The sequence below is a fragment of the Coloeus monedula genome, assembly GCF_965178545.1.
Source record: "Coloeus monedula genome assembly, chromosome: 22".
In the NCBI taxonomy this organism is placed as follows: Eukaryota; Metazoa; Chordata; class Aves; order Passeriformes; family Corvidae; genus Coloeus; species Coloeus monedula.
Window position 1 is genome coordinate 7,839,822 of NC_138802.1, and position 22,335 is coordinate 7,862,156.

The 22,335-nt window shown below is 47.3% G+C and overlaps 1 protein-coding gene across 1 annotated transcript; it reads right to left on the reverse strand.

The window, feature by feature from the left end:
* Positions 1 to 925: 925 nt before the first annotated feature.
* On the reverse strand, positions 926 to 21,759 carry HP1BP3 (heterochromatin protein 1 binding protein 3). Its single transcript, XM_082295510.1, has 13 exons — positions 21,690 to 21,759; positions 14,033 to 14,232; positions 13,518 to 13,620; positions 12,138 to 12,288; positions 11,616 to 11,781; positions 10,441 to 10,584; positions 9,534 to 9,614; positions 7,628 to 7,782; positions 6,814 to 6,904; positions 6,020 to 6,179; positions 3,927 to 4,038; positions 2,866 to 3,003; positions 926 to 2,060 (listed from the first exon to the last, which is right to left on the reverse strand). Exons 2-13 carry the CDS (start codon positions 14,126 to 14,128, stop codon positions 1,775 to 1,777), a joined length of 1,683 nt encoding a protein of 560 aa, XP_082151636.1. The 5' UTR covers positions 14,129 to 14,232; positions 21,690 to 21,759; the 3' UTR covers positions 926 to 1,774.
* Positions 21,760 to 22,335: the final 576 nt, after the last annotated feature.

A 22,335-nucleotide genomic window follows, 5' to 3' on the forward strand; every position in this document is an offset into this window, starting at 1 on the left:
TGGCACAACCCTTAATTCAAGGTGTTCCTGCTCAGATGTGAGAAATCTGTGTCATCCAGAGCAGTGTTTTAACAAATACCCATGAGATTGTTGGTGTGGGAATGCCACTGGGAAGAGGGAGGTTGAAAAACGCCCAGCAACTGGGTGAAGACTCCTTGTCCTCATAAATATCCTAGCACTGAGAAGTTTCTCCAATTCATCTCACCATAATGCCAACAAACCCCACGGCTTTGGTACAAGCAGCCCCAAGAACAAGCTATTGACTAATGTTTCTAATTGCTTTACATCCCTGTGGATCATTCTTTGATCAGAGCTTTCACTCTGTTTCCCATCAGCTGTGATTTTTAACCTGCTGTTTGTACCCTTCTTACAGGGATGGGAACAATTCAGGCCATTTCTATAGGAAATTTTTAAACTCCGAGTTAGAGGTAGCACACTGGGACAGCAGCAGAAAGGAATAAATTCAATGAAGTTGTTTTCTCCCTTTCAGTGTGTGTAATTCCCCTCCTCACAGCTCTTTGCAGCAGCACATTGGAGACTGTCAGGTCCCATTGGCATCACTGCCCTGGGCATGGCAGCGCCAGGGACGTGCTCTGAGGGCAGGTGCTGCTCCGTTGAGCAGGGCAGGGGGAGAAGGTTGCAGCTGGGTTTTTGTCCCCACTGATCACTGACAGGGGAGAAGAGGACCAGCAAGAGGTTCCAACAGAGCTTTTTTTCTCACTCACCTTTGTCTCCAGAGAAACCAGGGAAGGAAAAGGTCAGGAGTTGGTCCAACTACAGAGCTTGGCAGTGGCTCGGGCTAAATCACGCTGGCTTTGAACAAAGATCTGCCTCTGCAGCAATCCGTGGTGACTCCACTCCCTCCTCTCCACCTTTCCAGGAGGAGAAGCTGTGGTGAGGAGAGAATGGACACAGAAGGCAGGCCTGGAATCTAGTTTCATTTTATTTTAGCAAACCGCATGTTCTTCACTTATCAACAACTCTACATTAGCAATTGTATAGCTCTCCAACTTCTCTTTAAAAAAGGGTAAACAAGAGGTAACAAACTCAGGCTTTTCATCTCTTAAAAACATTTGAAAGTTGGATTCAAGAAGACTGATATATTTTGGTTTTAAGGTACAGATGTGGTGTGGAAACACTAATTCAAATCACCCACCTAACCGAGAGCTGCCCCTTTTGGAGCCCCTCTGGCACCAGACCCTCAGGAGACGCCGAGGATCTGACTCACCAGCCACCCCTGGGCCTGTGGCTCTGAGGAAAGCAGCATCTCGGGGCTCAGTGCAAGTGCTGTATGTACACGGCTCCCTCACGGAAGCGCGAAGGACCTCGGCATGCAGGGATCTAGGGAGGACTCCTCTGCCACGGCACCTTCTCTTTAAAGAATCACATTCCCCTGATCATCCTGTTCCTGCTGTCTAAAGATATAAAGATCTTCTTTGAAGAATTGTTTTAAAAGCCAACCCTCCCCCCCAAAACCCACGTGGAACACCATAAATGTACAGATTAGAGACGTCCTAGAAAAGTCCTAAAATTATTGCAGAAAGTAAAGATGACTCGTTCCAGGGGAGGGGCAGGCACGAGGCACAGCATTGAGATCTAATGAATGCTCGGGTTGGTTTGATTTAGTTTTCAGCTTTTCCCCATCATTCAAGAAAAAAAAAATTAAAAAAAATTAAAGAAGTGTTTAAGCATCAGAACTAAAATACAAATGCACGTTGACTTATAAAACAAGATTGTGGATTTGACCATGGGATTCCCTGACACTGGAAACATTTTACTTTTTTGCCCGGAGAGATTTCCTCATGGTGGATTTGCCCTTGGCCGAGGGTTTCACTTCCTTCCTCCCACTGGCTGCTGGTTTCTTGGAAGAGCTGCCACTGGAAGCTTTCTTGATGGCTGGAGCTGCTGGTTTGGCTTTCTTAGCAGGAGTTTTGACCTTGGGAGGGGGCTTTGCTTTGCCCCGGCGGGCGGCAGGGGTTTTCCTTGGCTTGGGTTTGGACTCTCTTCGCTTCATTGGAGGGGCCCTGCTCCGGGATTTGGGGGGTGGTCTCTTCTGCATCCTGTCAGGAAGAGACAGCACAGGAGCTCAGTGGAGGCACAAATGGTACCCAGAGCAGAGCTGCTGTCAGCAATTTGCATAAATGAAGCACATCTTGGCATCCCTGTCCTTTGCCAGCACATTCCATGAGCTAAATCCCAAAAAGCAAGAGCTTCGCTGGTAGCTCTGCACTGAGCACTTCCCATCCCCACAGAGCTGCCAGTGAGGCTTCCAACCCCTTTGTTAGGCAAATAAACATGTAAATAATGACAGTGAATCAGTTAGCTGTCAGAACAATTAAGAGCCCTAAGCACTATCTCTCCTCTCTAAATGGGATTTTATTACTTAATAAACAACGCTCATATTTGTTGGGGAAGATGAAACAGGGACTTCAGAGATCTCTCGTCTCCGTCCGTCCCGACCGTCCAACCCACCCAAGCTCCTACACATATTAAGTCCACATTCTGAGTGAGGCAGGTCTCGTATCTGGCTACAGAGCTGCAAATAATTACTGCAGGGAAGATTTTTTTTTAAGGAAACAAATACAAAAAGTTCCACATGAAACATCACACTTTCTAAAGCAGGAGACTAAAGGCAACACAAAGAATAAACACAGGCTCTCTCTCATCTGAAGGAGAAAAGAGGAAGGCTTCAAATTGTGGAATTTGGGGGAGGTCAGCATCTCTGGAGGAAGGAATAATTAGAAACTTCTGCCAACACCTGTGAGCAACAGCCTTGTGGACAGGTGACCGCACCTGAGCACTCTACAGCTGTGACAGACACTTTTTTCATCCAAAGGAGCCCACTCATCTCTCATGCTGCCATACCTCTTCTTTGGTGGTGGCTCTTCCTCCTCAGACTCTTCCTCTTCAGATTCTTCTTCCTCCTCAGATTCCTCCTCTTCTTCCTCATCAGATTCCTCAGAATCCTCATCCTGCTGCTTCTCTGGGTAGAGCACATCTGGGCTACAAGAGGGGTCTGGTCAGAGTGTGATTTGCTTCTAAGGATATGACTCCACGGTAGGCAAGCCCAGGGGTAACCCTGGCTCTCCCCTGGCACTGCAGCTTCCCACTAAGGTTACAGCTTTAACCTAATCCAGAAATGCCCTCAGGAATTCTGTGACTGCTGCTATCCCAAACCAAGGTTATTTAGTCTCTGCAATGGCAGACACATGACAGCCTAGGAATGCACCAGCCCTAAGCTGTCCCTTCTCCATTTCCATCCATCGTTGCTCCTTCCCTGCAAACCCAGGGAGAGAAACAACAAAGGGGCAGGATCAGACTGCAGCAGCTGAGTGTGGCTGAAGCTGTGAGGACTCATGTGTGCAATAAAGGGAGCTGGGGAGCAGGCACTTCAATGACGGTGCTGCCATTTGGCTCTTCCTGGGACACCAAGGCCCCATCCCTGGGCTCCACATGGCCCAGCACAGTATCAGCTCACAGCAGGAGAAGAAAGGCTGGTTTAGACTCAGAGTAGCTAATCTAGGTCATCCTCCCTCCTCCCACCTCTCCTCCCTTAAGGAAGGAACAGCTGGGTCCTGCTCCTTAGGAGCATCCTGGCATGGAGAACCCACCCCACTCCCTGCTCAGGTGAATTGGTTTTAGCACAGGAACACTCAAATAGCCCAGCCTGCAACAAAACCAGCACAACCTGAGAATAGTGAGCCGAGTATTTCTACTGCCCTTAAAAGCTTCCCTTGCCAATGAAGTCAGCTTTCTGTTCACCCAAGTAATGCCATTATCCAGAGCATGGGTGACGATGTGGCAGTTCACCAGTGATTAAACCCTCAACAACCTCCCTGTAAATAGGAGGTTGGCTCATGAACGTCAGCTGTGCTACCTGAGCTGTGCAAAACTCCTGAACATCATTTTACAGCCAAGCTCTTTACCTGGGATAATAAGGGAAGCAAAGCTGGAAGGTTCCACTGAAGCCCTTCCCAGAAATTTGCTCCATCCAGCCATTCTTCTCACATTTCTGCAGGGTTCTCTTCAGTAGATGCACTGTGAAATAGAAATCAGAGAAAGGTTGAGTTACTATCTTTATCCTCTCGTCTGATCTTACTGCTCTCTGCTGTGCCCTCTGAAATCAGAGCTGGAGTCAGGAAGGGAAATCCTCTCAGTCAATGTTCGACCAAGATACAAGATATTGTTCCTGAGCTCTTGGCAAGAGTGGCTTTAAATTCTCCAAAGGCAGGAGTCAAGAACAGTGCATGTTTCTGATGTCATGATCATGGGATGCTCCTTCATAAATCATTCGACAGCACTGTGTAACTACTTCTGCCCAAATTTAACCCAGGTCTCAGACTGTCCTCCAAAGTATGTTTTAAAACAAGCCTTTTACCCTGCTTTTGATCTCAAGTTCTAAATGTTGTATGTGCTGCATCCTTCCCCACACTGCGGTTTTCTTGGTTTTTGTTTTAGAGGGTAAAATATTTGGTCTAGAAATACAACAAATGAACTTTTTATTCCATTCTTTTATTCCAGACTTTTATTCCAGCCATTCCATTGTGCGCTGTGTAAGAATTGTAACTCAGACTGTACAAGTACAGGGGATCTTTGTCTCTGGCAAAGGGCTGGGGGTGTTTAGTCAGTTCAGAACCATTTTCAGCTCGAATTAGAGGGTCCATTTACATATTGAGCTCCCAGGGAAAAACAAGGTTTGCTCTCAAGCGCATTCCAAAGTTTGTATAACCACAAGGCTACTTTTACTCTGCGTGCCAAAGATCAATAGCAGCACGTAAATGATTTGACTCCAGTACAGTCCAGTTCCGAGATGAGGCATAAACTGGGGAGGAGAGCAGAGCTCTGGCTCTGCAGCGTGTACCCGCCTGCTTTTCACATCACACCAGATCTTCCTCCGGTTGCTCTCAGAGCAAAGCAGAGATCATCAAAATTCCTTTTATGTAACAGAAGGAGAAAGAAAACAACAGATTGCAAGCTGAGATTCCTTATCGGCCTTGCAGGAGTAACGAGCACTGGAGGCTGGCTCAACGCAGGCCCTAAGGACCAGGGACATTTCCAATGGTCTGAAAATAAACCATGCGAGGGCTTAGGAAGCCTGGAAACTCTTTTTCCCTGCCCCAAGATTAAGAAGTCACACTCAACTTCAATTCCTAATTGGCAGAAGGCCTCAGGCAGCTTCTTCAGCCCTGGGACCTGTGCTGTGTCAGTAACCCTGCACCAAACAGCTGTGCTGATGCTGTGCTTCAGCTCCAGGCAAAGACTGTGGGATCAGCAACCTCCTCTCTGCTCCCGAGGAATGGCACCAGCTCAGTGACACCATAGGAACAAACTGATCTACGTTCAGGTTTGAGCAGAGACTGCTGTGAGCTCAGCCACTCTCAACTGACCTCCAGCACCAACCAACTGCATCGGGGCTCAGCCCAAATAACCCAAATAAGCCATCAGAAGATCTGCTTGAAAGTCTCTGCTCATGCAAAAGTCAAACCAGACATTAGTGTCTCTCCTGGGAACAAAGACGTGCCAAATCTCCCTTCCAAATAAAACACGATTGGCTTTTCTCCTTATTTGCTTGACCTTTTAAAAATCAGATCCAAAGTAGGGCCTCAAACAAATTTAGTAAGAGGGGTGCTCATGAATTTTTTTAAAAAGTTAAACTAGGCAAGTTCTTGAAATGAAAAGCAATTAGGAACTGCATTGATGCCATGCTGTCCCTTTCAAAGCAGAGACAGATGAAATCAACTTGGTGATTTAAGAACAATAAAGTACTTGAATACTATTCCCCCTTCCTGGCTATAGACAAGAGAATTGTGCATTCTGTCTCAGGAACTGGCCTTTGTCCGGCTTGAAAGGGACTGATGGGAATGAAAACCACAGAGCATCTCTGCAGCACAAAGAGCTGAGCAGCTGCAGCTCCCTGCAAGCTCAACAGAGCAGTTTAAAGGTGCTGCACAGGCACATCTGCAGCTGCAGGACTCTCTCAGCATGCAGAATAGAAGCCTTACATGGATCAGTACTTTACCCTGGAAGTTGGAGTTGGTCCCTGGGTAATTTTCCAGGATATACTTCTTCAGTGCTGTGGTGGAGCAGGTCTTCGGTTCGTTCATGGCCGCAATAGCAGACAGGATTGCATCTTCCATCAGAGTCCCACCCAGCAGGGGCTTCTCCCCTGATTTCTTCAGCTATTTTCCAAGGAGGAAGAGAAAAGCATCAAGACAAAATTCTCCCAAACCAGGTCAGGACAAGCTCCTCTGCACCAGGTGGGTCGGCGCTCCTGCATTAGCACAGATACGTTTAATATTAAAACACTGCACAGGGAACGCTGCTCTCCCAGCTGTGGTCAGTCAGCTGGCCTGGGGGGCTTTATCAGCAACACCTCACCCCAGCCCCCAAATACACTGCAAGGATGTGGCAGTCTAAGGGCCCATTGCTCAGGGGAGGAAAGGAAGCAAAATAAATCACATCTTTCTCCATCCCACGGACCCAAGCAACTTCTGTGGCACACACATGAGTAAAAGACACTGCAGGCATCTGGGGTACCTGCTGCACTTCCAGTTAGAGATGGAAAGGAAAGCTTGCCCCACCAGCTCCCTACTGTGCTGGTGAGTCAGAGCTGAGCAGTGCGTGCAGCACGCTCAGCAAGGGAACAGGGGGCTGCTCCTGAAACGGAGACCAAGAGTCCTACTGCTTCATAGCTGGGTAAGTGCTGAGCATGCCAGGCTGCTGAAGAAAGGGCTACCCAGTGAAACCAGGGGAGAGGGCACAGTAACTGACATCCAAGGCTTGTGGTCGACAAAGATGAACTCATTCTCTGACCTGGAATGTCCCAGATGCTCCCTTCCCTGTGATCTGCTCTAACTGGCCCTTCTCTACAGCTCTCTGCAGGGCATTCTTCAGCAGCTGGGGTCTGAAACACAGGAGAAGAAAGCTTTACTGACACACACTGACAGCTCCAAACACAAACAGAGAAACAGCGCTTTGCAGCGTGTGAGCAGAGCAGCACTTAGCGTGTCTGCCTACATGCAGACACTAAATGGAGACCTGTCAGCAAGGCTCGTTACAGAACACGGCACTGCGCTGGGAGCTGCTGGCAGCGCGCGCTCGGTGTCACGGCACCGCCAGCAGCTCCGGGCACGCAGCCCTGGCAAGGATCCCCTCACCTTGAGCAGCACATTTGGATGTGGTGGGCACTCAGTCAGCTCACAGACAAACAAGGGGCTGATAAAACCCTGTTAGAGGTGACACACAGGGTTTCCTAGTTTCCTTCCCAAGCCTCAACTCACTCCGTACAGGTCAGCTTAAAGATTACTGTACGTGTGTGCCGGCTAAAGCATCCAGATCCAAGGAGGATGAGACCCTGAGGAGAGGCCTTCACATCCAGGCAGTAAAGGGATGTGGGTGTGGTTAAGGTGTGCAGAGCAGTGCTGCTGGTGGTGTCAGGAACAAAGATGGGATGTGGAGGGATGCAGGAAAAGGCATAGCTTTTCCTGAAGCTTTCCCACAGGCCCTGCAACTCGGAGCAGCCCCTGACTGCTTAAATCCCAGACTGAGTCATCATGAAGTGAGACCGAGCCAGAGGAAGGCCAAGTTTCCCCAATCCTCTGCTTGCTAAAGCAACTCCAGCACTTACCTTATATCTACTTTGAGTTTGGGGTAATACTGAGACACGTATTTTTTGATCAGGCTGTAAGAAGCCTCCTTGGGCTCGCACAGGCGGGTGAAGGCCAGCGGCAAGACGTCCTCCAGCTTCACCTGCTGCTCTGTGCTCAGAGCCGAAGTGCTTTTCTGAAACACACAGACTTTTATGCATCAGCAGGGCCTAAAACTCTGGGTTTCTGAACCAGCAATGAAAATGTGGGGAGAAGTGCTCCTGACATTGGCTGCAGAGCTGGCAACTCAGGTGCTGTAAGGCAGCTTTTTAACAACTTGAAAAGTTTTGCAGCTTAGGTGAAATCCAGCAAATCTGGCTGAATTTTCACAGGAGTTTTAGGAAAACTTTACAAATACAAATTGCTGAGTATCTAAAAACATCTGTAATTTTAATTATTTCCTTCCCCTTGCTATAGACGTTTTTCTCTGCCACCCTTCAATGAGACAGGAGAAAAATCATAGAATCACAGAATTATTCAGCCTGGAAAAGCTTTCCGAGATCATCGAGTCCAAACATTAACTCAGCACTGACATATTCACCACCAGACCTTGCCCCCCAGGTGCCACATCCATAGGTTTTTTGAAGACTTCCAGGGATGGTGACTGCCTGGATCCCCTGTGCCAATGCTTTACAACCCTTTCTGTGAAGATGATGATACATGCTGACACAAAACTTAAAGCTCATCAAAGACAGAACTTGTTTACACAAATCAAATCTTCCCCAAAACAAACAGCTAAACAGGAGTCCTTTTTTTTTTTTTTGAAATAACGCAATAAAATCTTGATCGAAGCCAACGTTCCATTCTGAGTTTTCTTCCACCCCTTTTGTTGCTATGAGAGGGGATAATCAGGGAAAAACGACCTGTTCTTTATACAGAAAATGCGCTGAAGTTCAGTGATTTGATTCTGAACAGCAGCTCTGCAAACAGTGCAATGGGTGAGGGAGCTGCTCCCCTGCCAGCTGAATTCATCCAAAACCTTTGTTTTGCTGCAGCGCAGAGAAAGTAACTGGGAACAAAGACACCCATACGCTGCAGAGAGGTGATGTGTCAGCAGGTATCAGGTGCCTTGCTCACGCTCCTCGTGGAGCCAGTGAGCTCTGTTTAAAAAGTTCCATTGCAGTTAGTTTCCTCCAGGGCCCTACAGCAAGTGTGTGAACACTTCCTTCAGTTTTAGGGCTTCTGGTCTCCCCAGGAGGCAAGAGATGAGCAGCAAAGTGTTACCTGTCTAACTTCACCTGTCTAATCCCAGGGGGTTGGCAATTCCAGCCAAACATTTTGTAACTGCAGCGTTAGGAATGTGTTTCACACACTCAGCACAGCATGGAGTGGAGATCAGCAGTGCTGGAACCACAACTAACTGTGAAGCTCAAAAAACCATCCCCTTCACATTACTCCCCAACAACACCCAGCATCAGCAGCTTTCTTCCAGAAGCCTTAGGATATTTTCCTCTTTCTCCCTCTGTTCTCACAGCTGATGGGAAAACATTCCTCTCAGTCCTAAAGACTGGAGTCTTCCCTTTATCCACACAATGGATAAAACACATGCAGGAGTAGCATAAAACTCTCTTCCAGTACCTGAAAGGCACCTCTCTCTACCAGGTAAAGACAGACAAAGAGTTTCATTGTTATTTCGTTTTCTGCCTCTGAACCAAAGCCTAAGGGGTTAATGTAAAAATTTTAAGACTGAGATTTTAATCATTCGACTTGCGTTTAGTTCCTCATAGTAGCTTTCTGATTCTGATGCCAGTGGAATGGGTGTTTTAATTGCTGTACTCGGGGAGTAAAAGCACAGCAAGGAGGAGAACACTGCATTGAGAATATTGGGTAAGGTACATGTGCTTCAGAGCAATAAATTTCTGTGTTCTTTAAAATGATCCATCTTACCTTTCTGTCTCTGGCTTTTGGAACAGTTTTGCCTGCATTAGACACCACCACAAAGCTCCCAGAAGCTCCCTTTCCTTTCACCTGGTTCAAGAGAAAGTCCATTTCAGTCCTTAACAGCGTAACTCAGAACACTAACAACCTGAGAGAGACTTACAGACATCATGATGCAGATTTTGAATGCACTGTCACCCTGCAGTGGGTTCTTATGGCAGAGGCCTGATTTGAACCCACTGAAACTTCAGTAAGATCAGAAACTGCAGCCAGACATTAGGACATACTCTGCTGTCCTGACCAGGAGGTCCTGACAGATAACACAGGCATAAATTACAGTGTTAAAACCCACACTGCTGGGTTCACATGCTGCTGCAATGCTGTGTGACACAACACCCAGAAACTGCCATGAATTGCACAAAAACCAACCATGCAAAGTATGTGACTGACACAACAGTGCTGAAATCCTGCCAGTGTCCAACACAGCAGAGACAGAGGTTGATAAACCTCCACAAGGGAGAACATGTTCATTCCACAGACCTGCTAATGGAGTTAGGAAATTCCTGTGCAGTTCCCAGAATCATGGAATGGTTTTGGCTGGAAGGGATCTCAAAGATCACACAGTTCTACCGCCTGCCATGTGCAGGGACACCTTCCACTATCCCAGGCTGCTCCAAGCCCCATCCAGCCTGGCCTTGGACACTTCCAGGGATCCAGGGGTAGCCACAGCATCCCTGGGCACCCTGTGCCAGGGCCTCCCCACCCTCCCAGGGAAGGATTGTTTTCCAGTATCCCGTCTAACCCTGTTCTCTGGCACTCTGAAGCCATTCCCCCTTGTCTTGTCACTCCAGGCCCTTGTAAACAGTCCCTCTTCAGCAATGCTGTCTCCAGTGCTGCTCCACAAAGCAGCTCTTACCTGCCTGATGATTCCCCTCTCCAGCTCCCTTTTCAGGGCTTGCTTCAGCAGGTATCCCCTCCTCTCCAGCTCCAGGGAAGGGTATTTGTGGATGATGTATTTCCGTATTGCAACGACCGAGGCACCACTCTTCTGAAAGCAGGCCTGAAACAGAAACAAAACATTAGAAACCACTGCACTGGAATTACCCTGAGTAGGGCTGGGAGAACAGAGACTGGACTGATGCACACAGGCCACCACAGGATGCCAGGGCTGGCCCTTTCCCCACTGTGACTCAAGTATAAAGCATGACTAATAAAATACTTAACTTTCCCCTCCTGAGTAGCTGAAGAGTAACACAGACAACAGAAAAGCAGCACAGCAAGCACATATCTACTAATCCCCTGCTCTGAAGCACTCACACGGAATGGCTTAAAATACAGTCACCTTTGGGTAAATTAATGCTGCACAACTGATCTCCTAACACATTTTAATGTCAGACAGAGTAATCATTAAGTCAGAACAAGCTGCCATTTTTTTTTTTTTAATAAGATGGAGGACTGACATTAGTAAACTAGCAAAAAACGGAAGGTGAAGTTCATCTTTTGAAGATAGACGGAAAGGCCATCTTGCAGTCAAGGCTGGTGGAGTCCAGGCCTCCTCTAAAGGAAGCAACCAAGCCTTGAGGGGAGAGGAGCAGCACAGCTACAACAGCACAGATTTCCTCTTACAATCAGGAGGGATAAAGTAAACCAAGACCACTTTGGAATGCAGGGTAACAGTACCTCCGTCTGGCCTGAGTTAGAGCAAGTTAAGGCTAAAAAAAAAAGCACATGTATCAAATAGATGGATGAATCCAGGTAAATGAAGTTAAATGTGGCTAGGAGGCACAGCAAACAAAATGATGACAGCAATCAACCAGGTTATGCCATCCTAGCTGTTCCCCATAATGTAATTAGGGAGGGAAACGAATTCTAAACAAAGAAATCAGCTATAGGGCCCCTCGTCATCCTCATGGACTCACACGTCAGCTCCATGGGCTTTCAGGCACAAGCACACCCATCTTATACACTCAGCCTCCTGCTAGCACACATCAGCCACCTGCACCTCAGCAAGCTGAAATTGTGTGGATTAGGACATAAATTGTTCTGCTTTGCGACAGATGAATAAAAACCACACATTTGTGTCCTGCTTGCCTTGATGGCCTCGGTTAAAATCGCATCCATTTTGGGCCGGGAGGTGGCTGCCATCTGAGTCTGCTTCTGTGCCCGAGCCAGCTGGCTGGCAGAGAGCGTGGCCCATGCAGGGATGGTCTTCTTCACCTTCTTCTCCTTCTCCTTCTCCTTCGACTGATCCTTCTCGCTTAGGGAAAATACAGAGCAGCAGTAAGACAAGAGGCACTAAAACAAGCCAACAAGCAGTACAAGAACAACAACAAAAAAGCCCAGAACATCTGACATTATTTAAATTAGCATAACTTAAGGAATAGTCTGATGTTTCTATTAGTAAAAAAGAGATCTCATATCAATATTCAGCCTCACATGTTTGAGAACAGCAGCTACATGTGATCAGTAGCTTCTTCCTGAGAAGTATCTTAAGGAGAAGCACCTTAAGGCACTCACTTCCTCCATCTCTCCCACTACCTTTTCTCTCTGTAGAACCTGACTTCCTTCAGAATCCTACCCAAATCCCTGAATTCAGCACCAAGCAAGCCTTACTCCTTTTTGGTTTCTTCTGAGGACTTTGTTTCCTCCTTCCCTTCATTCTCAGGTTCCTTTGGCTGTTCTGCTTCACTGGATGCAGCAGGCAGGGTTTCAGTCTCTTGTTCCTCCCCAACAGAGGCAGATTCCTCAGAGGTGACTTCTGCATCTAGAAAATGTGAAAAAGCATCAAATCACTGTTGAAACCATCTTTTATTCTTTAGGAAGGCAGAGGGAAAAAAAGCCAAACTTAAGATCACACCCCACTAATTATTTTCCACCAATTTCTTTTCACTTATTTAAATGTGTTATTTAAAAGCAATGTAAAAAGTGAAGGAAAGTACTGAAAGAGCTTCAATAAAGGTGCAATCAGCCCTCGAATGCCAGGATAACTGCAAACAACATCATGCAACATTTTCACAATTAACAAGTTCCACCAGCGTTCTCCTCTTAACTCCTGTCTGCTGCTGCAGACAGGCCTGGGATTCTACGAAGGAGCTTTGCTTATGACCCAGCTGTTTTCAAATACAAAATCACCTGAAGGATAATTACAATTCCATCACATTTTTCCAGACTTGGCAAAGCTTTAGGTGGCACGTGCATTGGCAGGAGCGCTTGTATATCAGAAGGATCAAATCCAGTCAGAAATCAACTTACCAAGGAAATAAAAAATACATAAAAGCATATTTAGCTGAGAACAGAGACTGGGCTGCCTACTAGATGAGATGCATATAAACTGAAATTCCACACTTTTTGGATAAAGAACTGCCCACCAACACTGCTGTGTGAAGCTTAAGCATTTCTGATACATTCCTGTCCATAGCTTTCCCACAGAGGCATTTAAAATGTGCAGTGAATTAAGAGTCAGTTTTGTAGGTAGTTTTTTAAATTGTGACACCAGAGGACAAAGTCAGTGAAACCAGTTGACTGTAGTAGTGAAATGACACATTCTGGGACACTGAGGCCAAGCTGCTAAGACAGGGCATGTTAATATCAGACTAGATTTCATGACACATCGTGGTAAAACATTTTTGCTCAGAAAAATAGAGAAAAAAAATTGAATACTTTGTTTTTCCATTCATTAACTACACCTTTTTATGTCAAACCGTCTTTCTGACACTACTGAAACGTCATAATTTCTTCATCCTAAAGGATGTGCAAACTTAAAAGGGACCATATTTGGCCATATTTTCATGTCTGGAGTGATACAGGGTATAAAAGACAAAACAAATGGGTTCAGACTGCAAACAGTGTTTGCAAAACACAAATCCTGGAAAACCCTGTGACAGGGAGCCAAACATTAACAATATTTTCATCCTGGCTGTAGGGTTTTCCAGGAGCTTCAGACCCAGCCGATGTTTGGATATACATTAATCCCCTCTAGAACTATGACTTTACCTGCTTTGACCTCTTCCCCTTCGGCAGGTTTGCTTTTGGGAGGAGTTTCCCGGGAAGAAGCATTCACCGAGCGACGGATTGGCATCGTGTCGTCTTCCACTTTCTACAGAAAGCACATGAAAATCAGCACAGATGCTGGGAAGAATTGGAAAGTTTTGAAACGGGATTAAAATAAATCAAAGCAGCATAGGTAGAAATATTCTGGTTTGGATTTTTCATGACGTTAAAAGACAGTAGCCCTCAAACCAGCTTCTTCAAAGCTTACTAGGAGAGGATAGCTCCACATTTTATGGTTATAAAAGAAATAATTTCAATTCCAAATTTAATGAGATGAGCATTTGAGGATTTTGACAGATACATCATCTCAGGGAAAGCAGGGAAGGGGAAGCAGAGTTTGTTAGACTCCCAACTGAGTTTCCTAGAAGCAGGGGAGAAAGAGTGCTGAGCAACCTTCAGCAGGACTGGAAGTCAAGGACTGATCCAAGGGCAAGCTTGGAGAAAGGGCCAGCCCCTACCTCACTTAACTTGTCCGTGTGGATCAGCTGAGCTCCCGTTAAGAGTGGAAGCGCCTTATGATGCACGGGTTCAGCTTCAGACAGATCAGTCGACATTTATATTAATTTCTAGCCCCAAGTGCAGGTAACAGTGTGGAGCCCTAGGTTTTAACCCCAAGGACTTTTTCCTAATGGTTTTCACAGTGCAGTGAGGAGTCAACCTAAAGTACAGAAAAGATGTGGTGTGAAAATTAACAAAACAAAAACATCTACATCCACGTATCTATCAAATTAAAGATTAAAAAGAAAAGGATAAATGACTTACAGCTCATGACTAACACAACTGACAAGCAACACTTGCATTCAACAAAGGTGCTAAAACATGTATGCAAACTGGAGAGCTATGGATGGAGCAGAAATGGGAAAGGTGCAAGCCAAACCTGCTCCATTAGAACATGGCTGAAAGATAAAAAGGCTCTTTAAGTTAAGGGCAAGCATTAATGAGAAGCAGCCATTGCACTGTGCCCTGAGTGAGGGAACTGGTCACTCAGTGGCTTTGGGTAAAAGCAGGAGCTGGCACATGGAGCTAAGGAATGACACCACCACATTTGTTAGGCAGAAGATAAAAAGCATTGGGAAGCCAAGCCATGCCCCCCCAAACTAAATCCCATGCAATTTAAAGAAATGAGGGACTCTTTTGACCAAAAAATGACAATCATAAGAGCAGTCTCCATGCCTTCTACCAGAAAACATAAGCTTGCCAAAGCTCTGCTCCAAACACATGCACTGTCATGGATAACAAATGGGTTAAGCTTAGTTTAACCCTCATCAAGTCTCACCACTTACTACTATTAAGCTTTTACAGCCTTTCTTACCTGCTGCCCATCTGCCTGCACTGGCCTTTCCTAAGGAGTGGGGCTCCACTAATTCCATCACAAACCTGGGATTCATTAGCTCATTCACTTCCTCTCAGCATTCCCTTTAAAAACCTCAGGAGCAAAGCCTCACCTCCAGCAAACCACAGCTGGACCTGTCCCAATTCCATCCAAAGATCAAGCTCCAGCCTGCCCTCCTCCCTTCCTTACAGAGAAACAGCCAAATGCTCCCATTTTCACCTACTCTGGATGTTTCCTTTTGCTCAGAAGGTGGACACTTACTATAAACTTTCACTTTCAATAGGTATTTCCCCAGCCTGAGTGTTTTCCTCTTGAACAGAGACCCAGCACCAGTCCCAGCCCTGTTTTCAAGCTGACTTTCACCAGTTTCAGCACTGCACTCCCCATTGCACAGGTGGATGCTCTGTACCACACCAACACCAATTCTCTCCCAAAAATACAGTCCTGTCATTACTCAGCAGTGGGGATCCCTAATCAATCAGAGACACTTCTGACAGGAACTGAACAGTCACTCTGAAAACCCATAGGGAACTGGTCCTGCCTCAGCACCAAGGAAAGCAAAGTCCAACAGCACTGGATGTTTTCTTCTGAGGCAAAACAGAAAAATCAAAACGCACCACATGCCAAAACCAAAATAAAAAGAGATGAATGTTCTTGTGAAATGTCTGAATGTGAAAATATACTGCCTGCCAATTAGAATATACAGAATATAGCACAGCACTTTAAAAAAAAAAAATTGGCCTATTTTAAGGGACCTTCCTTTCTCAAGTGTGGAAAGTGAAAGGGAAAAAAAATGAAAATTTTCACCAGGCTTCAGCTCAATATCCAGTGTTTAGCCCTTTAAGAAAATGCCAGAATTTTGAAGTGAGTCCTAAAATAACCAATTACGGATTCCCCCTCAGGGAAATCAGTTGGGGGCTACAAAAGATGCATTCCCTGGGATTAAATACACACACAAGCCGCACTGTGGCTGACATGGTCCTGGGTTTATTTATTTTTAAACTGTGTGACCTGCAAGACACACGCATGAAAGCAGTACTCCCAACTTTGACTTAAAATTTCCCAAGTTCTGAAAACCCTTTTGTTTAGATCAGTGTATAAACCACTGATATCTTTTTGCTCTCAAGAGTACAACTTAACACAGCACAATTCTTCACTTCTGTGCCTACAATACATGCAAACAAGCTGGTATCCAGCAGAAATTCAGAGTGGCTTGTTGATTCCCTCCGCATTCCCAGGCATGGATCATATCCTGCTCAAAAGGCCCAGGGAATCAAAGGGGCAGGAGGATAATCTCCTGCTGACTGCAAAGCACTGATGGTCTTCAGGGGTGAAGTCAGAAGCCCTTGTGAGAGCATCCACGCAGGGACTGTGCCTGCTCAGCCCATTTCTTTCCACGGGGGGACCAAAAGTGGTTTTCTGCACTGAGTACAAAATATCAACCACAAACAGGCCTGAATTCAGTTCCTCAAAAAGATAAAGCAAAACCAGAAAGTTTTGCAACGACAATGCAGAAAACCTCATTCCCCTCTCCAAATAAAACAGATCCGTGTAATGGAAAAATCAAGTCACCCAAACCAACCGTTACCTGGACACGCTATTTCAAAAGACAACTTAAACGGGAACCACAGCTACAATCACAAGCATCACTCAATAAAAAAATGAAAGTAACAACTGTATTCTGAGTTTACACAAACATCAGACAAACATTGTGCCTTGAAAGGGGATACAGGCCACCAGCTGAGGATGCAGTTTTCAAGGTGGTTGTTGGGTAACTCTAATGAACATTTAAATCTGATCAACTGTCAGAAAAATATAATCACATCAGCAGTGAAAACACCACCAGGATGCTAACCTTCACCAAAGTACAGAAAGTTACTCCTCACGTAGTTACACCCCTTTTTCTACAGGAAATCTGCAGGTTCACAGGCCCCCAAACTATCATGAACTATTTATTCCAAAGCAGGTAATCCAGCAAAGAGCTGATAAGCAACAGACCCCCTAAATTTCTGGATTTCTAGATGAGCAGGAATGTGTCCAGTCTCCCAACTCAGGGAGTAGCTACTAACAGAAGATCCAAAGGTACAGGGAGTTTTACTGGAACTACTCGGAACACCTACAGCAATTTCCTCCTGAACTATCACATCATTAGGAATAAATAAAGGAAGGCTTCAGGTGAGACACATTTTTAATGTTTCTGAAGTTTGGAGTACCCCCACTAATGCAAGAGACACAAGAATGTTAAAAAAAAAAAAAATTCTGCTGGCTGTAAGATCTTTCAACTTATCTCAGCCTTCAATCTCCTTTGAGGGAAAATGCTTCAGGATAAATTAGGCTTTGAATGTGGCAATCCAAGTGTCAGGCTGGCAGAAACTCCAACTCACAGGGACCCAGGGTAGGGTGAGCAGGCTGAAAACAAATATGCAATGGAAAAAACAAGGAAGTGTATCCAATCCTGGGCCAGCGGGGTGTCCCCTTACTGTCATACGACACGTACGGGTGATTGATGTACTTAGATGTGACTGGGTACAAAGTACATGACACCGGCCTAGAAATGAGGTCAAAAAGGGCTAAAAAAAGGTTTTATGCACTTGCAGGTTTGAAGGCAGGGTGTCAAGGGATACAAATCCAACAAGTGATGCAAGCAAGAACAACTGTTTGTTATCAGAAAGCCTTAAAAAGCAAAGTAAAACTGGGTTTAAAAACCATGCTATTGAATATTGACAGTTATTTACTACTCTATAATGCACAAGAGCATTTAAATGACTTGGAAACTGAAGGAAAAAGCACAGGAAATGTTAATGTTTTTGCAGATGGCAAGACCCATCACCTTCTAAATTGCAAGCTGCACAGCTCTTTCAAGGCTTTGTCCCCCTGAAATCCTCAAAGCTCTTCCCTAAAAACCCAGCCCAGGCAGCAGATACTTTATCAAACCCTCACTATCCATATGGTCACACTATATCATCCAGCAACGACTTGGATACAAATGTGTTTTACAAAACGTGTCTGTCAGCTGGTGCTGTCACTGCCTGCTCACGGAGGTGTTCAGCACTCTGCCTTTGGCTTTTCCAGCTCATGGAGCTGCCTGTGGTCTCGGCTACGATCAGCCCAGGAGCACTTAGTCATTTAAACCAGCCTGAAGTCCTGCAGATTAATAAAATATGTTATTGAACAAAGAATACAAAGTTAGTTCCAACTTCTGATCTTTATTTGCCAACCCACTTGCGTATGGCTGAGCGCAGCTGGCATTCCCATCACCTCTGCTGCATCCAGCAAGTTTTGTCCCGATTCTTAGATCCACCATTCCCCAGGATGTGTCCCAGCTCCCTGGAATTTCCAGCTCCAAGGGCTGTACTTGCAGCTCTCCTACAGTGAAGGCTCTCGGGGATCTGTTCCAGGCTACCTGAGCCCCACGCTGCTGCAGGCTGCACAAAGCAGCTTGTTTCAATTAACCAGGAATAGTGGTCCAGCACACACATCCAAGAGCTCCCCACTTGCCAGGCAGCGCATTCCTTGGCCTGTCTGTGTTACAGTGTCCATTTCCATCCACTCCTTCCCTATATGGGGTTAGAGGGGGAACAACTAACCCCATGTACCTCAGGATTCAGAGGAGAACAGCAAAAATCCTTCACACTTCTAGCATCCAACCACAGGAATTCCTACACTCAGAGACTCAAAGGAGGGTTTTTTAAGCCTAAAGATATATTTTCATTTGAAAACATTTTCATTCAGCATTGAATTTGAGCCTCTGACTCCAAACACCATGAATGCAACCCAGCTTACACCTTGCCTGTCCTGATTTTTACAGAGCACAGCAAAAATTAAACCCTGACTTCTGCGCACACAGATGCTGCTTTCACTGAAAAAAAAAAAAAAAAGGAAAAAAAAAGAGGCACAATACTAGAGTGAAACTGATGCTCCCACCCAGGGCTGAGCTTAGCACTTGTCTCTGTTAGGGTCCAACACCAGCAACCCCAAGCCAGCTCAATCCCCACAGATGTTTATTAAAACAGCAGTAACCACCCATGCCTCACCTCCACTATTCTCCACACAAAGAACACGAGCTCAATAGAAAACCACTACAGGTTTCAGATTTTCTCTCCATCAATCTCTGACTTGCACAGAAGACAGTAAGAACAGATCCTTTCCGTTGCCTGGATTATTTTACATTCCTACACCCAGGAGTTTTTCCTCATGTCCCCAAACAGCCACAGCCAGTGAGCAACTTAAATTACACCACCACCATACCTAAAACTCACAGAAACCTCAGCCAAGGGATTAATATGAAGCAGAATTTCTGCCTGAACGGCTGTCTCAAAATAACCCCTCTCTGCACTGATGCTCAGGATCATGATGGTGACAAGTTCTAAGGAACAACAGTTTTGAACAGTTTTTGGCTAGAATGGCCCTTGATCCAAATTCTCCACACTCTGCCACAAGCCACTGAGGGATGAAATTGCCCCCATTAGAGTGCACAGGGCTCAGCTTTAAGTTTATAACAAGGTCAGGTCACAAAGTTAAAACAACTCCAACATGAAAATCCCCTGCTGAAAGTTTTCATAACCTTGGATAAAATATCTTAAGTCAGGATCCAACTTCATGAATTTTGACAAACTGCTGACACCTGAATGAAAATTTAGGCTGCAAATGTTACACACCAGGGTTTGAACCCTCTATAGGTCATCTCCTCCTTGCCTAGACAGATTACATTTAAAACCACTGTATAAACCCTCCTCCTGACTACTACTTATTCAGCCATCATTTTTTATTCTACAGACAAAACTGAACACGATAAAAATCATTATTTCATTGCAGTCTGTAAGAAAACTACCCACACCTCCCATTATAGTCCATCAATGTAAAACTTCTATTCTCTCTCACAGAAGTCTAAATCCTCAGATGACCCCAGGTCACTTGTAACAAAATGCTGCCAAGAGATTTACATGCCACTTTTTGCTGAAAGGGAAAAAAACACAGGAAAAGATATTCCAAAGACAAAAACAATTCAAGGAGCTTCTGCCTGATGAACGTGCATGATGTATTGAGAGCATAATTAATTAGCAAGCACACACAGGTAAACGGGGAAAAGCTCCAAAAGCCACTTTTTCCCAAGGTATTTATACCAAGTTCTTCCCCCCAACAGGAATTATGTGTATTTTTTTTTCCTCTACTCATTCCTGATTTCCAAGGATCGCCCACTCTATCCAACAATTTTTTGAAGTCTCACCTGAGGAAGGTCTGTGCTCTCCTGCCCAGTCCATCAAACATCTCCACTCCTGAACTGCACTCACCTCCCTCTCTCACTGCTCTCATGGAGAAGGGACACTGTTTACAAACACAAGCACTTCCGAACCTTTCCCGCCTCAATGGCAGCTGCTTGCCAGACTGCTGGCCAACTCTTTCTTGAATATGCTAAAAATACTATTTATGGTCAAAGCAAACAAAAGTCACGTGCTGGGAAATCAGAGTGCAACACTTACTCAATAGTTAGATAAGAACTGGGAAGTGACACACTTACTAACCCAGAAATAATTCAGTAGGGCTCCTAAGTGCTGCTAAGAACTGAGAAATACCCGAGTATCTGTGAAATACCACAGCTATAAGCAAACTATCCAAACTATCGATCTCTGCTACACTGTATAAAGGAGCGAACACACCCACAATCCTACATTATCCAACTTTTCTTCTCCTGCAGCAAAGGCCGGGCAGTTCCCCAGGGATTAGCAAACAGTGGGGGGTGGGAAAACAGTTAAAATACACGCGGGAAGGATTTGTTCTGAACAGTGTTCGTGGTCTGGAGCTGTCCTCAGGTGGAGCTGGAAAGAGCCTGGCAAGAGCCACCCCAGTTTACAGCTGCTCTTTGTCTCCTTAAATATTTGCGATGTTTTACCCAAAAACACCCCACAGCCTAGAGCGGCAAGGATAACGATACAGGAATGGAAGCCTGTCTGGAACAGCCCCATTCCAGACTGGAATTTAACAGCCTTCTCTATGGAGAATCTGTGCACTCCGGGGAGGAGGGTGATGAACGCTCCTTGAGCAGGGTGCGAGCACCTGGGCGCAGGGAGGCACTCGGAAGTGCCCGGGAGCCTCACACGTAGGTCTGTATCCATCGCTATCAGCGCCGAGGGGGATTAGGGACCTCTTTTGGGAAGCGGAGCCACACCGGAGCCAGACTGAGGTTCCCCTCGAGCGGTGGCACTTCTCGGGCGCTGAGGAAGTGAGTTAGTGCAGGAAAAAGCCCCAACCACCGCACAGCCAAGCAGCCGAAAGGCGGGAAGGCCGCGGCGGGAGCCAAGGCGCTCCCTAAGTTTATAAATAGCGATTATTTATTGTGTCGCGGCCCTGTCAGCCCCTTCCACCGCTGACCTTCCCCGGGGCTCGCCCTGTGTCGGCGGGACGGGAGAGGCGCGTTTGGGGCGTGCTTGAGCCCCGCAGCTCCTTTGTGAGGGGCCACAGGCCCGCACCCCGCCAGGCCCCGCCGAGCCCGGCGACACCAGAGGCCCGGGGCCGCCTCCTCGGGCCTGTGCCGGGCCGAGCCCACCGCGACATCGCGCCGTGTCCGCGCAGCGTGTCGCGACTCCCCGTCACGACACCCCCGTTGCCCCAAGCCTGTCAGGGCAGGGAGGGCGAGGGGGGGACGCGCTGAGGGCAGTTCCGGGGCCCCTCCGGCGGCGCCGCCAGGCCGCCCCCGCGCCTCGCGCGCAGCACCCGCGGCCTCCCGGGCGCGGCCCCGTGTCCCGCCCGGCGCGGCGCCGGGGGCGGGCGGGGCCGGGACTCACCGGGCCCGGCGGACACAAAGCGGCGGCGCCTCCAATGGCGGCGGCGGCGGCGGCGGCGGGAGCGGGGGGGCGGCCGAGGGGCGGGGCCGCGCGGGGGAGGCGGGGCCGCGGCGCGCGGCGGGGGGCGGGGCCGGGCGGGGCCGCCGGCCAATGGGAGGCCGCGGGCATTTTTCGAACGCCGGTCCTCACCCGAGCCCCGCCGCCTCCACGTCGCGCGGGGGGGAGCGCGCGCGTGCGCGGGGCGGGGCGGGGCTGCGCTGCGCGCGCTTCCCGCCACTACCGCGCTGAGGCGATTCCCGCCTGCTGGGGTCGCTGAGGGGGCGAGAGCTGGCCCCGGGACTCGCCTCAGCCCTGCCGGGCTGGGACTGCCCCGCCGAGCCCTCAGCGCAGCCCTGCCTGACCCTCAACTCAGCCCCGTTGAATCCTCACCTCTGCCCTGCCAGGCTGTGATCGCCCCTCCGCCTGCTCAGCCCTGCCAGAGCCGTGTGGACGCGTTCCTGTGTCACCTGCTCCAGGTGACCCTGCCTTGACAGGGCTTTGAACTGGATCTTCTCCAGAGGTCCCTTCCAACCCCAACTATTCTATGATTCTGTGGGTGCCCGTGAATTCCCGTTCCGGACCACTCCAGGCTGTATCTCACCTCCAG

What these genes read in the sequence shown, in the direction of transcription:
- HP1BP3 (XM_082295510.1), bottom strand. Translation starts at nt 14,128, where the DNA reads ATGTCGACTGATCTGTCTGAAGCTGAACCCGTGCATCATAAGGCGCTT. An exon ending in TTTTAACCGAGGCCATCAAG is followed by an intron (nt 10,585 to 11,615) that starts GCAAGCAGGACA and finishes TTTCTGTTTCAG; the next exon opens with GCCTGCTTTCAGAAGAGTGG. An exon ending in CAAAAGCCAGAGACAGAAAG is followed by an intron (nt 7,783 to 9,533) that starts GTAAGATGGATC and finishes TGTGTGTTTCAG; the next exon opens with AAAAGCACTTCGGCTCTGAG.